This window comes from Solanum tuberosum, unplaced genomic scaffold, assembly GCF_000226075.1.
Source record: "Solanum tuberosum cultivar DM 1-3 516 R44 unplaced genomic scaffold, SolTub_3.0 scf00013, whole genome shotgun sequence".
NCBI lineage: Eukaryota > Viridiplantae > Streptophyta > Magnoliopsida > Solanales > Solanaceae > Solanum > Solanum tuberosum.
The window spans coordinates 794,609-807,474 of record NW_006238940.1 but is presented as its reverse complement, the minus strand read 5'-3'; the positions used below and the strand labels follow the sequence as shown (position 1 = coordinate 807,474).

Sequence of the window (12,866 nt, the reverse complement as noted above, 5' to 3'; positions counted from 1 at the left end):
CCCAAGCTTCTTTGGGTATCTTGGCATTCTTAATTAGTTGCAATAACTCATCCTCAATTGTTACAGAGAGAACACACATGGTCTTTCCAGCTTCGACCTTCCACCTTTTTGCTGCTTCAACATCTGTTGGTGGTGTGGTGTCTGATCCACCGATGATATCCCATAATTCTTGGCCGAGAAAGTAATATTGCATTTCCGTGCTCCATGATCCGTAGTTGCTTGCGTTGAGCTTCTCAACACTATTGAGAGTACTTGCAAAATCCGCCATTGATTAGTGCCTCACGATTTGTAGCCTCCGGAAGTAGCTTGTAGGATCTCCTCCTTTGAGTTGCTACCTTTCTTTATCCACCAGGCTCTGATACCACTTGTTGGATATTGTTTGGAGGAAGACGGGCACTATCGATTTCTCACAACTTGAATTTTATTATATCAAAGTAAGAACCCGCTTCGATCTTACAATCTTGATCACACTTGTTGCTTGTTTCAACAACACTCTTTACTTGAGCACACACTTGTTTGCTCTCTTGCTTTCTTACTTACTTGCTTTGTTACTTGGTTGGTTGCATACAACTCAAATGGACCACCTCTATTTATAGGAGGTGATGGAACAATCTAGCTAAGCATATTTTTCTACTCTATTCTAGAATATTCCTCCAACTACTTAATTCTAGAACTACCCTATCTAAAACATTTCTAGACTATTCTCTCTAAAATACTCATTCTAGAGATCTTCCTTTAATTCTCTATAACTCCGGAATATTCTAGATTTTTCTTGACTTATCTTAAGTAATTAAATTAAGTTGGTGATGAATTCTTAACATTATCCATATAAGGCGTGTTGGGTCATGTTTCTATGAGATTAGAACCCAACTCCTTATCATCATGGTGCATCAAAACTCAAATTGATGTATTACCCTCTTGTTACAATAGAACTTGAATCTACCGTCTTATCCTCAAATATTTTTTTCATTATGTGCATCTGGACTTAATTTAACCTGATGTCTTACATTTTTGGTGTGATGAGACTTGAATCCTTTGTCATACCCTCAAATAGTGATATATAACTATCAAAAGTAAAATAAGACTTTACTCTTCAATATTTAAAATATATAACCATCGCCACTAATTATAGACTTTAAGCAAATTCAGTCAGAATAAAACTTTGAAGTATTGAATTTCAAAACACAATAAAATTACAAGACATGAGAAGTCTCACCTCCACGGCAAACATAGCATCAATCTTAAGAGTAGAGAGACGTCTCTTTAAGATATCACCAATCAAGCTTTGACAATTTTTTTATTTATTTTTATATAGAAGATTAGTTTATCCAAATCAAAGGGAAAACTCACATACTAAGACAACATTAAACAGATGAAACCATGACAAAAGGAGTAATATTTAATTATTAGAATATAATTGAAATATATGTTATATGCATACTCGTATACTTTGTCCATAAATACCTCTTTTCAATAGTTGGACAAATAGAGGCATCAACCAAATAAACACAACCTTAACGCTTTGCAGTATCAGTAACTTACCTTGTTCCAACAAACAAATAAACACAACACAGAGAAATGAATTTAATTAGAACCTCGTGCTAATAACGTGTTATAAAATCAAGCTCAGAATAATATAATATAAAGAGAAGAAGACAAGATATGGAGATGAAGAAGAGGATTTTCTTCTTATTCAAGTGTATCTTACATGGAGAATGATATCTCTATTTATAAGTAGAGAAATCACTTCAAAGGCCACTTTGATGAATGTCAAATTAATAGATACATCATTATCTCAAAAGGGTTCATATCACCTTGGGAATACACATTCATGATAAGGATAAGTTCATGAATAAACTTAATGGACAATCCACTTAGTTCAATGGATTTATAACAAATTTCCTTTTTTATATCATTCGTAGAATTAACTAAATTCATTATTATTAATATAGAAAAAGTTAAATAGTTATTTAAGAAAAGCTATATCATATAATATTAAAAAATAATAACGCATATCTAATGTGTAAGGAACCATAAAAAGAGGTTATATGTCGTTGTATTTTATTTGTTAAAAATAAAATTATTTATATCACTTACCTTTTTTGTGTTGCTATTTTATTTCTCATACATTAACACCCCACACCTCCCCAACCAAGATTTTTCTTTTAGGAAAAAAAAATAGAACAAGGCATAAAATTATCCTTAAAATAAAATTGATTCATTTTTTCTTGTTTTAAAATAATCATTAGTATAAAGGATATTTTTAAATTATTTGCTGATTGAATGAGATTTTTCAATTAAAATATAATAACAAAGATATTTTTGTCAAAACACAATAGAGGGTAAATATAATCTATCTCAAATAGTTAAAGAGTATTTTGGCTCTTTTTAATTTTTTAAATGATTAAAATTTCAATCTCACCTTTAGATTAGTAAATGCAATCTCAAAACTTCTTCATTTTTTTTTGTGTGTTTCTCACATGGTGTTCGATATTTGTATTAGGGTGGTTTGAGGCGGGTGACGTGTAGCCTTTAGGCGTTGACTTGGTATGCGAAGTCCAAGAAAGGATGAGGGGTATCCAAATCAAGTTGTCAACATCTCAGAGCAGGCAAAAAGAGTATATGGATCGCAAGGTCAGGGACATGACATTTCAGGTTGGTGAATACGTTCTGTTGAAATGAAAGAAGTGACGAAGTTTGGCAAGAAGGGTAAGCTTAGCCCTCGATATATTAGTCTATTTGAGGTTTTCGAAAGAGTGGGTCTCGTAACTTATAGGTTAGCATTGCCGCCCAATTTGTTTAGAGTCTATGCAGTTTTCTACATATCGAATTATCCATACTGAAGAGATACCATGGGGATGGGGAGTACATTATCAAGTGGGATCTGATCTAGCTAGTAAGGATCTTCAATACGAGGAGGAGCCGATTGCTATTCTTAATCGAGATGTTCGAAAATTAAGAACAAAGGAATTTAGATCGGTGAAGGTTCAATGGAAGCATCGTCTTGTGAAAGAAGATTTTTGGGAAACCGAGAAGGACATGCGGAAAAAGTACACTCACTTGTTTGAGGATTCAAGTACTACTTTCTTCTTGATTTAGTTCATCTTTACTTGTTTGATCGTTCACAGATAAACGATGGGTAAATTAGTATCTATTGTACGATCCTTCCTATCATTACGGGTGAACAAATTGTTGCGGTCTAATCGCACACGCAAGTGCACATGATCGTACAAGTAATAAAGTGGCTCTTTTTTAAGAGCCGGGTATCGTACCCACAGGGACTCACGCTTAAAAATTATTAATTTCTCTAGTTCTCAGTTAATCACAATTGTATTTCCAGATTTAAAAGGTTGTTTATTTCTATTTCTAAGTTTTAAAACAAAATGTAAATAACAAGATTCAATTTAAAGGGTTTCAAACAATGATTTGGGAAAGATCCAGGGCTGCAGCTTCTATCAGGATTAATGCAATCAATATCATTTATGTGGGTAATTATTAACTGTCGAATCAATGAATCACAGGGTTAAATGTATGATCATGGTCTCTCGACCTCTAATCGTCTACGATAGATAACACCCTAACTACATCGTTGAGCGGGGATAGACTGATTACTTACCGAGCATTAAGTTATCTTCCTGTATGGTGACCCAAGCGAGGTCTCTAGGTATATCCCTATCCTAGAAACGAATCAACCCTAGCTATTTAAAGTTCAACAAGCTCCTTATGCCCCACGTTCTATCCTTTTATTCCTCTCCCGAGTTCAATTCGGACAACAAATTTATTTCTATGGTTATCAATCATGAAATACGGAAAATAAGAACATAAGATAGATCCATGTGATAGTCAATAATAAACCCAACAACAATCAATCAATTACAATAATCATGTAGCCACAACCCTAGAACTAAGGTATTTAGCTACTCATAGTCCAATGATCAATCATACAATGGTTATGAATCATCAAACGATTGAAAGGAAAAGAGTTTAAGAAATAACCCTAAAACTCAAGAAAACGTTCTTCCAAATCGTCCTGCTTTTCAAACCCAGAAAAAGATATCCCTAATTAAATAAAATAAAACCCTATTTATACTAAAAGTCGAAGCGGTCAAATCTGGTACTCAGGCGCGCGACACGCGATGCCTTCCAACTTCCGAGTCCAAGATACTTTTGCCTTCTGCACGACGCGCGAGCAACACGAGGCGTTCTGTCTCAAAATTGATTTTGCAACCCAAAATTTGTATTCCACCGTGCGACGCGGAGAGCACACATTGCCTTGTTGCATTTTCCTCAACTTATTCCTTGTTCTCTTTTGACTCGAATCTTCAGATTACTTCCTTTATCCCTTTTTGTGCTCGTTTCTCCCATTAAGCATACCTACACAACTAATCATGTTGGTTAGCTCGTAAATAAGCAAATGACTCGATAAGACTACAAACAAATACATTTTGAATTCAAACTAGGCTTAAATGCGGGCATAATTAGCATTCTAAGCATACAAATATGCCTAAGATCACAAATCATAAAATAAATGGAGTGAGAACACTTTGGGGGTGGGGTGTTGAAAATTTCAGGCTAGCCTGCGCTTGGATGAAATCTGAGTGAGATGAAGTCTAGGACAATTTGGGAAAAAGATTGAGTAAAACGTCTAAGTAGACTTTATTTACCTTTTTTCTAAGACGTTAAAGAGTTCGTAGGACTTTTTAGAATTGAATTCGGGAGAGTAGAACTCTTGATATCAAGTTTGGTGTAAAAGGGTTGGCCTAAAACGTCAAGATTTGAAGGTGTATTGTGAAATAAACTGAAATGGGAGGAATTCAAAGGTTATGTCAATAGCGGGTGGCACACCACTGTAGCCGTCGTAGAAATTTCTGATATAGCTGACATTTCCACTACGAAGACACCATTATAGCAGGATTGGACCGCTATGGCGGGGTAAGTTGTTGTAAATGTAGAAATTTGTCCAAAAATATTTATTCTCACTCAAGAACGTTTTTGGGAAAGAAAAGGCGATTTGGATGAGTTTTCAATGGTTTTCTACCAAGTTTCTTCGTAAAGGTAAGTTGCTTGTTCCCTTAATCTGGTACCTTGATGTCTAGGCCTTAGAATCTATAATTATGAGCCTTAGGAAGGGTTTGAATTGACCTAGGGCGAAAAACTCAGTATAGCGAGGATTGTTGGATGTAGAAACCCTTAAACTTTGGTTATAAACGTTTATTCATGATTATATAACTGTAATTTCCTAGTGTAACCATAAAATTGATAGTTCTAGGTGAATTAGTGATGTCCAAGTCTTGGGTTGGGTGGGATGGTCATGAGGTTGACCTCAGATTTGATATTAAGATATAATTCGAAGATATTTAAGCCATTTCGGGTTGATTTTGTGTTGTGTAATTGTTTCTAGATTGAAAGCAAACTAAAGCTTCATTACACGGGAAATGCTCAGGTTCAGTAGAGCATTTAGACTTGATTCGAGGTAGGTGATGGTTGAGTTGTTTCCCAATTTACGTTATGTGTGCATGTCAACTATTTCATTAGTATTGCTTATACAATATGTGATTAGGGAGTAAAAGGGAACTAATGTGAAATGATATCTTGTTGTTAATCTAATGTAATGAATTTGTCTAAATTGTTTATGGTCTTACAAGTATTTATTGTAGTTGTTAATGCGTTATAGCTGTGATTATCGGTTGACTCAGGTACCACGCCTATATATATATATATATATATATTGATTGGTTCAGGTACCATGCTTGGTACATGTTACATATTGATTGGCTCGGGTACCATGCCTAGTACATTTTGATTATTTTTCTGTGTGTTGGCTCCATGAGTGAACTAAAGTTTTTCATTGTGTTGATGTTGGATATGTTTCACATAGATGCTAAGTCAGGTTGAGGACTAAAGTCTTGTATATGTTTACTGACTAGAGTTATATATGTGTTATCGTGTTTTACTAAGTTACAATTTTTTGTTCATATTTTCGTATGTTTGGAGCTGATCGATGATCAATACAATATACTACTGTTTTTGTGTACTGATACTGTACTTGTTTTTCTTTTGTTGAGTACAAGGCATATTCCAGCGCTTGCTATGCGACCTCAACTGTGATACACATGTTTTTTCCGAATCTAACGGTGAGTTGCTTCTTTCAGACTGTCATGAATTCATCTACTCTCTCTAGTCCGTCGTTCGAACTTTGACTTCTTTTATTTTGGGATTGCATCCCCATAGTTTTAGACTTCGTTAGATATGTTGGTACACGATTTTCAAATTCTAGGGGACTATTTTCGTATGTTTATTTTGTTAACTATTATTAAAAATTTATTTAATTAATGAGACTGTTACCTTTAATAGTTTAGTTGATTGCATATTGGATTGACGATTGATTCTCCCATCGGGGTTTAGTGTGGGTGCCTCTTTCGACAGTTAAGATTATGACGATTTTGCCTTAGGCCACGAGATCCGTTGAGCCATTTTCATACATGAGTATATTTAAATCAAAGTTGAATATCAATTTATCATACCACAAAATATCAAAATTGAATGCAAAAACACTGACTATATCGATTAATTTGAAAAACTATTTATAATATTTCTAAAAATTGAAAATCAAAATTACAAAACCAAATTTTCAAAGGAAAAAGACATAAATACCCCTGAACTTGTCCCGAAAAATTAGTTACATGCTTAAACTATCATGACGATCTATTATACACGTATTCTTGTTGAAAGTGTAATTAATACCACCCCAGAATTGACGTGGAAATAAAATTAAATATAAAAGAAAAATAGGCACGTTGGAGTCGAAAATAAGTAAAAAAAAATTTCTTACCCCTACCCCCATATTCTCCTTCCCCATGCTCCTCTTCTCTTATTCTGGTTCAAACTTCTTCTCCTTCATTTTTTAAAGGGAAAAGGGTCTGAAAAATATTTCAACTTTGGCCGAAATTGTTGTTACGATACCAAACTTTATGAAGGACCTTTTGCCCCTGCACTATTTAATAGTGTATTTTAAAGGTATATATGTGCCCACGTGGACATCATAAATATTGCATTATTATAAATAGTAACGTGTCCACGTGGGCACATATATACCTTTAAAATACACTATTAAATAGTGCAGGGGTAGAAGGTCCTTTCCAAAGTTCGGTATTGTTACAACAATTTCGGTCAAAGTTCGGATATATTTCAGACCTTTTTCCCCTTTTAAAATCACAATTCTACAATTTCTCACTCAATTTCATCATTATATGAGAAATTGACTCATATTAACACACAACAAAATTGATCAATATCAAGGTGATTCACTAAAAAAGTTATTTCTTTAATCCAAATATCACAACCCATTCCAATAGACTGGTATCTAACAAACCAGAAGAAAGGGGGATGCTTAGATGGGGCTAATTGAAGCTGAGAAAAAGAGTAATTAAGTTTAGAATTCATGTCAATGATGATGATAAGTGGCATGAAATCATAATGGATGATAACTTTGGTTTTTTCGTTGTTTATGTCCCCACTCCTTCACTAACTTTTTAAGCATTGTCACTATTTTATCTTCTTGATTCGCCGCAACAATTTTTTTAATATCCTTACAAATCCAGAAGAGAGAGTCGTAAATGAAGTCATCAAGTGAAGAAGAGAGAAAATAAAGACAAAAATAAAGTATTTAGGCGAGGAAGAAGAGAGAAGACAAAGATAAAAATAGTTAGAAAAACAGTAAAATAAATAAATAAATTACACATATAGGGTCGTACAAATCTGATAGGCTCATGCGCACCACGCTAGATTGTGTGACTATTTGTACTTCTGAAGGTAGTATTAGTTACATTTTCAACAAGAAAGATATATAATAAACCGCCATGATAATATAAGCATGTTCGAAACAAATTCAAAATAAATTAATATCTTTAATTTATCGTATCATATCGTGCCATTCCCTAGTGAGTATTTACTCCAAGGTTTAACAAAGTAGAAATCCCAAGCACAGTCTTTCGTCTTTCCCTTGTCAAGTCTGCCATGCCCAGAAATCATCTTTCTGCCTTTTCTCATTCCGTTGTCTTTCTATATAAAATAGAATCGTAATCGAAATCGTAATCGAAATCCGCTTAATTATCTTGTTTGCCCTATGAAATGGGAAGTAGCAGTGGAAGCGATGTGGAAGCAGGTTTCGCCAAGCTACAAGGCGAAGATTTCGAGTATTACATGCAGACATACTCCATAATCCTCGGCCGCAACTCCAAGAAGTCAACCGTCGATGTTGACTTATCCTCTCTCGGCGGCGGAATGAACATCTCGCGTCACCACGCTCGTATCTTCTACGACTTCCAACGACGTCGTTTTGCCCTCGAAGTGTTGGGGAAGAACGGTTGTTTCGTTGAAGGTGTTCTCCATCTTCCCGGTAACCCACCGGTGAAACTTGATTCACAGGATTTACTTCAGATCGGAGATAAGGAGTTTTATTTCCTTCTTCCAATTCGCAGTATCTTAGGTGGACCAATTGGGCCTAGACATCATGTGAATGTCAACTATCCAGCCGGGGGTTCTCCTATGGTGCCGCATCATCATCAGCATCATCAGCCGCATATGCCCGTGCCTCCGCCAGTGGGTTATGGTGGGGTAGGGAAGAAGGGTTTGTTAAGAGGGAGGGAGTATTATGAGGAGGAGTATGATGATGATGATGGTGGGGAAGCTGGTTCTGGAACTAAGAAGATGAGGAGAGGGGATGGTATTGAGGGTGGTGGGTATGGATATGGCTCTGGTGGTTCTAGTGGGAAGATTGCGGTTCCTGCGCATCTGGGTTAGTAGTTTTATCTGTTTCATTATACTTCTTTTCAATAAAAATAGGTTCTTTATTGTTGATTCTTGACTTAGATGATAGATTTGGACATTGGTTCTTGTTTTCATTTGGATTGTTATATTCAATTAAACTCTTCGTGCACTTCCGTATGACTGAGATTTTGGTGGGGATCATATTCTCATCAATTATTTGCGCGCCATACAGATGATTTTTTTTGCTTGTGAAGCATCAACTAGTTAAAAACTCATCTTTAGTTGGTGTAAGCATCTATTGACCATCTTTGCTGACTGTAAATATAACTATAGACATTTCTGTGGTTTATGATCCGTGATTCACTTGGACAAATTTTGTGGATGTGTATTTTAGCTGTTGAATTATCCTATTCTAGTTGATACAACGGACAGGAAACTTTCTTTCCTTCATTATATGGTGATTGTTAGTTCTATTTCCTTAGTTCCTGCAGATGGATTTACGGGATGCTTAATGTAGGTAAATAGACTCATTTTTTTTATATAGGCCTTTGGTAATAGTTTCTGGAACAAAAAGATGTGTTGATTAAGCTTTAAACTCTTTTTGTTTTTACGCATGAAGTTTTCAGATCATAAGTTTGCTCCTGTTCTTAAGTGACATTGTTGATGAACTGTTGGCCCTTAGCACTGAGAGTACGCCAGTGGCATTGTGACAGGGAAAATAACTTGATAGGATTGACTATAATGCCTGTGGCTGTGTACCTTTTGGTGCATAATGCTCGTGGAGTGTGCAAAACCATTATACACTGTCTAGGTTTCTTCAAGGATTAAAGTTTCATCAATGATCTCTCTCTTCTTTTTGAGATAATAAGCTTCAATATGATCATGTAACTGTAAAAGGCATTTTTCTGTAGCCTTCTATCGCGCAGAGCCAGCTCATTAACTGGTTTTGATTTAGTATCAGTGTTCCAATCTGTTCCCTTTGATATCTCAAACCCCCCACCTCTTGGTCGGAGTCTGAGGATCCTTTCTGCTAGACTATCTTCACCTGTCTGATTTAGTTTCTTAGTGTTATCTCTTGTTAGAGTGGGTAAAAGTCCCACATTGGTTAGGGAATGAATTGTTGGTCTCCTTATATGGACTTGGGCTATCCTCCCTTCATGAGCTAGCTTTTGGGGTTGAGTTAGGCCCAGGTGCCATATCTTTACATGGTATTAGAGCTAGGTCAATCTCCGTTTGGGCTCCCAATTCATGCTCCAGTTGGGCCTGGGTGTGAAGGGGAGTGTTAGAGTGGGTAAAAGTCCCACATTGGTTGGGGAATGGACGAATGGTCTCCTTATATGGACTTGGACAATCCTCCCCTCAAGAGCGCTTTTGGGGTTGAGTTAGGCCCAGGTGCCATATCTTTACATGGTATTAGAGCTAGGTCAATCTCCGTTTGGGCTCCCAATTCATGCTCCAGTTGGGCCTGGGTGTGAAGGGGAGTGTTAGAGTGGGTAAAAGTCCCACATTGGTTGGGGAATGGACGAATGGTCTCCTTATATGGACTTGGACAATCCTCCCCTCAAGAGCGCTTTTGGGGTTGAGTTAGGCCCAGGTGCCATAGCTTTACACTTTTTAGTGGTAGTTACCAAATATGTTACCAATCATGACATAAATCTTTGTTTCTCAGTAGTATTATTTGACAAGTAATTAGGTATTTTATTGATGTAAATGAAAAGGCAGTTTTAAGAGAATGCTGTATTAAATAACTCCGAAAAGGAGAACCTTACCGTGAATCTAAAGAACTAAGATAGTCAATCATAGTATCAGGCTCTAAAACATATGATGCAGCTATATTGCAACAAAAACTTAGCAAAAATATACACTTCAGTTTAAGATTTTAACTATATATTCCTACTTGTCTTCAAACAATCCTGCGTTACTTTCTCTCCATATAACCCATCATACTACTGCCAAGATGGAGTTCCAAATTATGCCAGGATAACAGAAAATCCACCCGCCGTATTTTAGGCATGCACCAATGAATACCCAAAATAATAAGGAGAAAGTGCCAAGTCTGTCTAGTGAAATGATAATGAAGAAACAAGTGATTGACATCCTCCGCTTCCTCTTCACAAAGAGAGCACCTGTTGCAAAGTATAATGCCTCTCTTTTGAACTTTGTCAAGGGTGAGACATTTCCCATATGCCATGATCCAAGAGAAGCATTTGATTTTTGGGTGCCTTATTAATCCAAATAGTTTTCCAGGGATAAGCTTTGTTTCTCAGTTTATGACCTTAATATTGTCTTGGGTTGAAATGCTCTCCATCTAGCATGTTTTTTTTTTATCGCAATTCATATCAAACCCAGGTTTAAGTTCTTTTGCTTCCTGTAACCTTTTTTCTTTTTTGGAAACTCGAAGTTCAACCATCTAGATTTTTCTTAATTATTGTCCAATAGCAGATGAAAACACAACTGGGTCCTTTTGTTTGTTTGATAAGGTACAACACACTTGGGTCCATGTATTTGAAAAGGTGAGGGTATCTTAATTAGAAATCCCATCTGCTTTTCTGAGTCTGAACGAATCTCCTCTTCAGTTCTGAAAAATAAAGTACTTGAGGACCTTCTGTCTAAATTAATGTCACCAAGGACACCTCTCTTGACACCAACCTCTGTCACCAAGATTTTTAGCTGTAAACCTGTTTTTTCAATTTTCTTGTAAAGAGACCCAGTTCCCTTCCCTGCACCTCTGGCTGATTCAATTTTTCCAGCCTCAAAAGCTACCCACTCCTTCCCCATCAAGCCCCAAAGCAACTGAACCCACTCTACCCAGCTCTGCTACCTTATCTCCCCCCAAGTGAGTGCTACACAATCACCCTGTGCATTACCCAGCCAAGGTAATCCCTTTGTTTTCCTCACTCCAAGCACCCCCTTCCCTTCCCCAATTCAGGCCCTGCCACCCTCTACCCTTGTCAACCCCTGCTAGTATTTCAGGTAAAAACCAGTTATTTAGTGAATGTAGAGGTTTATTCCTTTTGATTTTCCATTGTTACTTTTGGGGAGGAACACGTAAAATAATGGTAAATGACAATAATTTAATGTTGGAGCTTCTCACTTTCTATAACAGTATTGAGTCTTCAGCCAACTAATTTTTTGCTCAATCAATGATGCTCATATTTTCTTCCTTTATCAATTATACTGGCCAATAGATTGTTTTTGACACATTTTTCTGATATCAGTGATCTTAAGTTGTAAGAAATGTAAACTACTAATCAACTTAGTTGAATAATTAGGTAAATGACCAGTTGTGAACATACAAGTAGAAACCGCCGCATTAGCTTTTTCACTTAAACCCGAGAATATGTGTACTACTGATATTAATTAAAATATTATACATGCTGACTATAATGGCCATTTTCTATCTGTTGATATTCGTGTGCGATTGGAACCTAAGAAAATACTTGAAGTAAGAGATCAACATCTACCAATTAATGCTTAATGAAGTATAGCTATAAGCCTATAATTGCCCTATTTCAATGGAAGTGCAACATTAATACTGAATGAAATAAAATTATTACAAAGACTAGCCTGTAAACTTTACCATTTTATCTTTCTTCTTTTAAATTTGGTCTAACCCATCGGTGACCACTTAAATTTGACACCAATTTTCACTTAGACACCTTAACTAGGCTTTGTTCATTTTAGACACCTCATGTCATGCCCCGCTATATCAATTTGACACTTTCTGTTGACGTGTTATAGTGAGTGTATCACACTCACTTCTGGTGCGTGAAAAACTTATTTAATTAATTTTTATTATATTTTTTTCTTCTTTTTCCCCAATTTTTAACTACCATCTCCCAAAACACCAACTCCTTACATGGAAGAGTAGATTCGATGGTGCTAATTAGTTAAAACATAAAACAACTAAAATTTTAGTAGATCAAGCTATAATTAATTTGATTTATGAAAAAACATAGAGCTGGCTGAGAGAACAACTGTGGAAGATTGAACAAGATGAGTCTTGCACGAGGGAAGAACTGATCATAAACTCGAAAAGAAGATTTTCACTGAGAAGACGATTTGGGTGGGGGAGGGGTGGGGGTTCGGGTGGTGGG

At 36.1% G+C, this 12,866-nt stretch overlaps 1 protein-coding gene across 1 annotated transcript in view; it reads left to right on the top strand.

Annotated features, from left to right (window-relative positions):
- Positions 1-7,921: 7,921 nt before the first annotated feature.
- Positions 7,922-12,866, top strand: part of LOC102595153 (FHA domain-containing protein FHA2-like) — a 13,481-nt gene continuing 8,536 nt past the window's right edge. Inside the window, exon 1 of the mRNA XM_006339952.2 lies at positions 7,922-8,797. Coding sequence (XP_006340014.1) covers positions 8,131-8,797 — 667 coding nt within the window. The 5' untranslated portion in view covers positions 7,922-8,130. The remainder of the gene's footprint in view (positions 8,798-12,866) is intronic.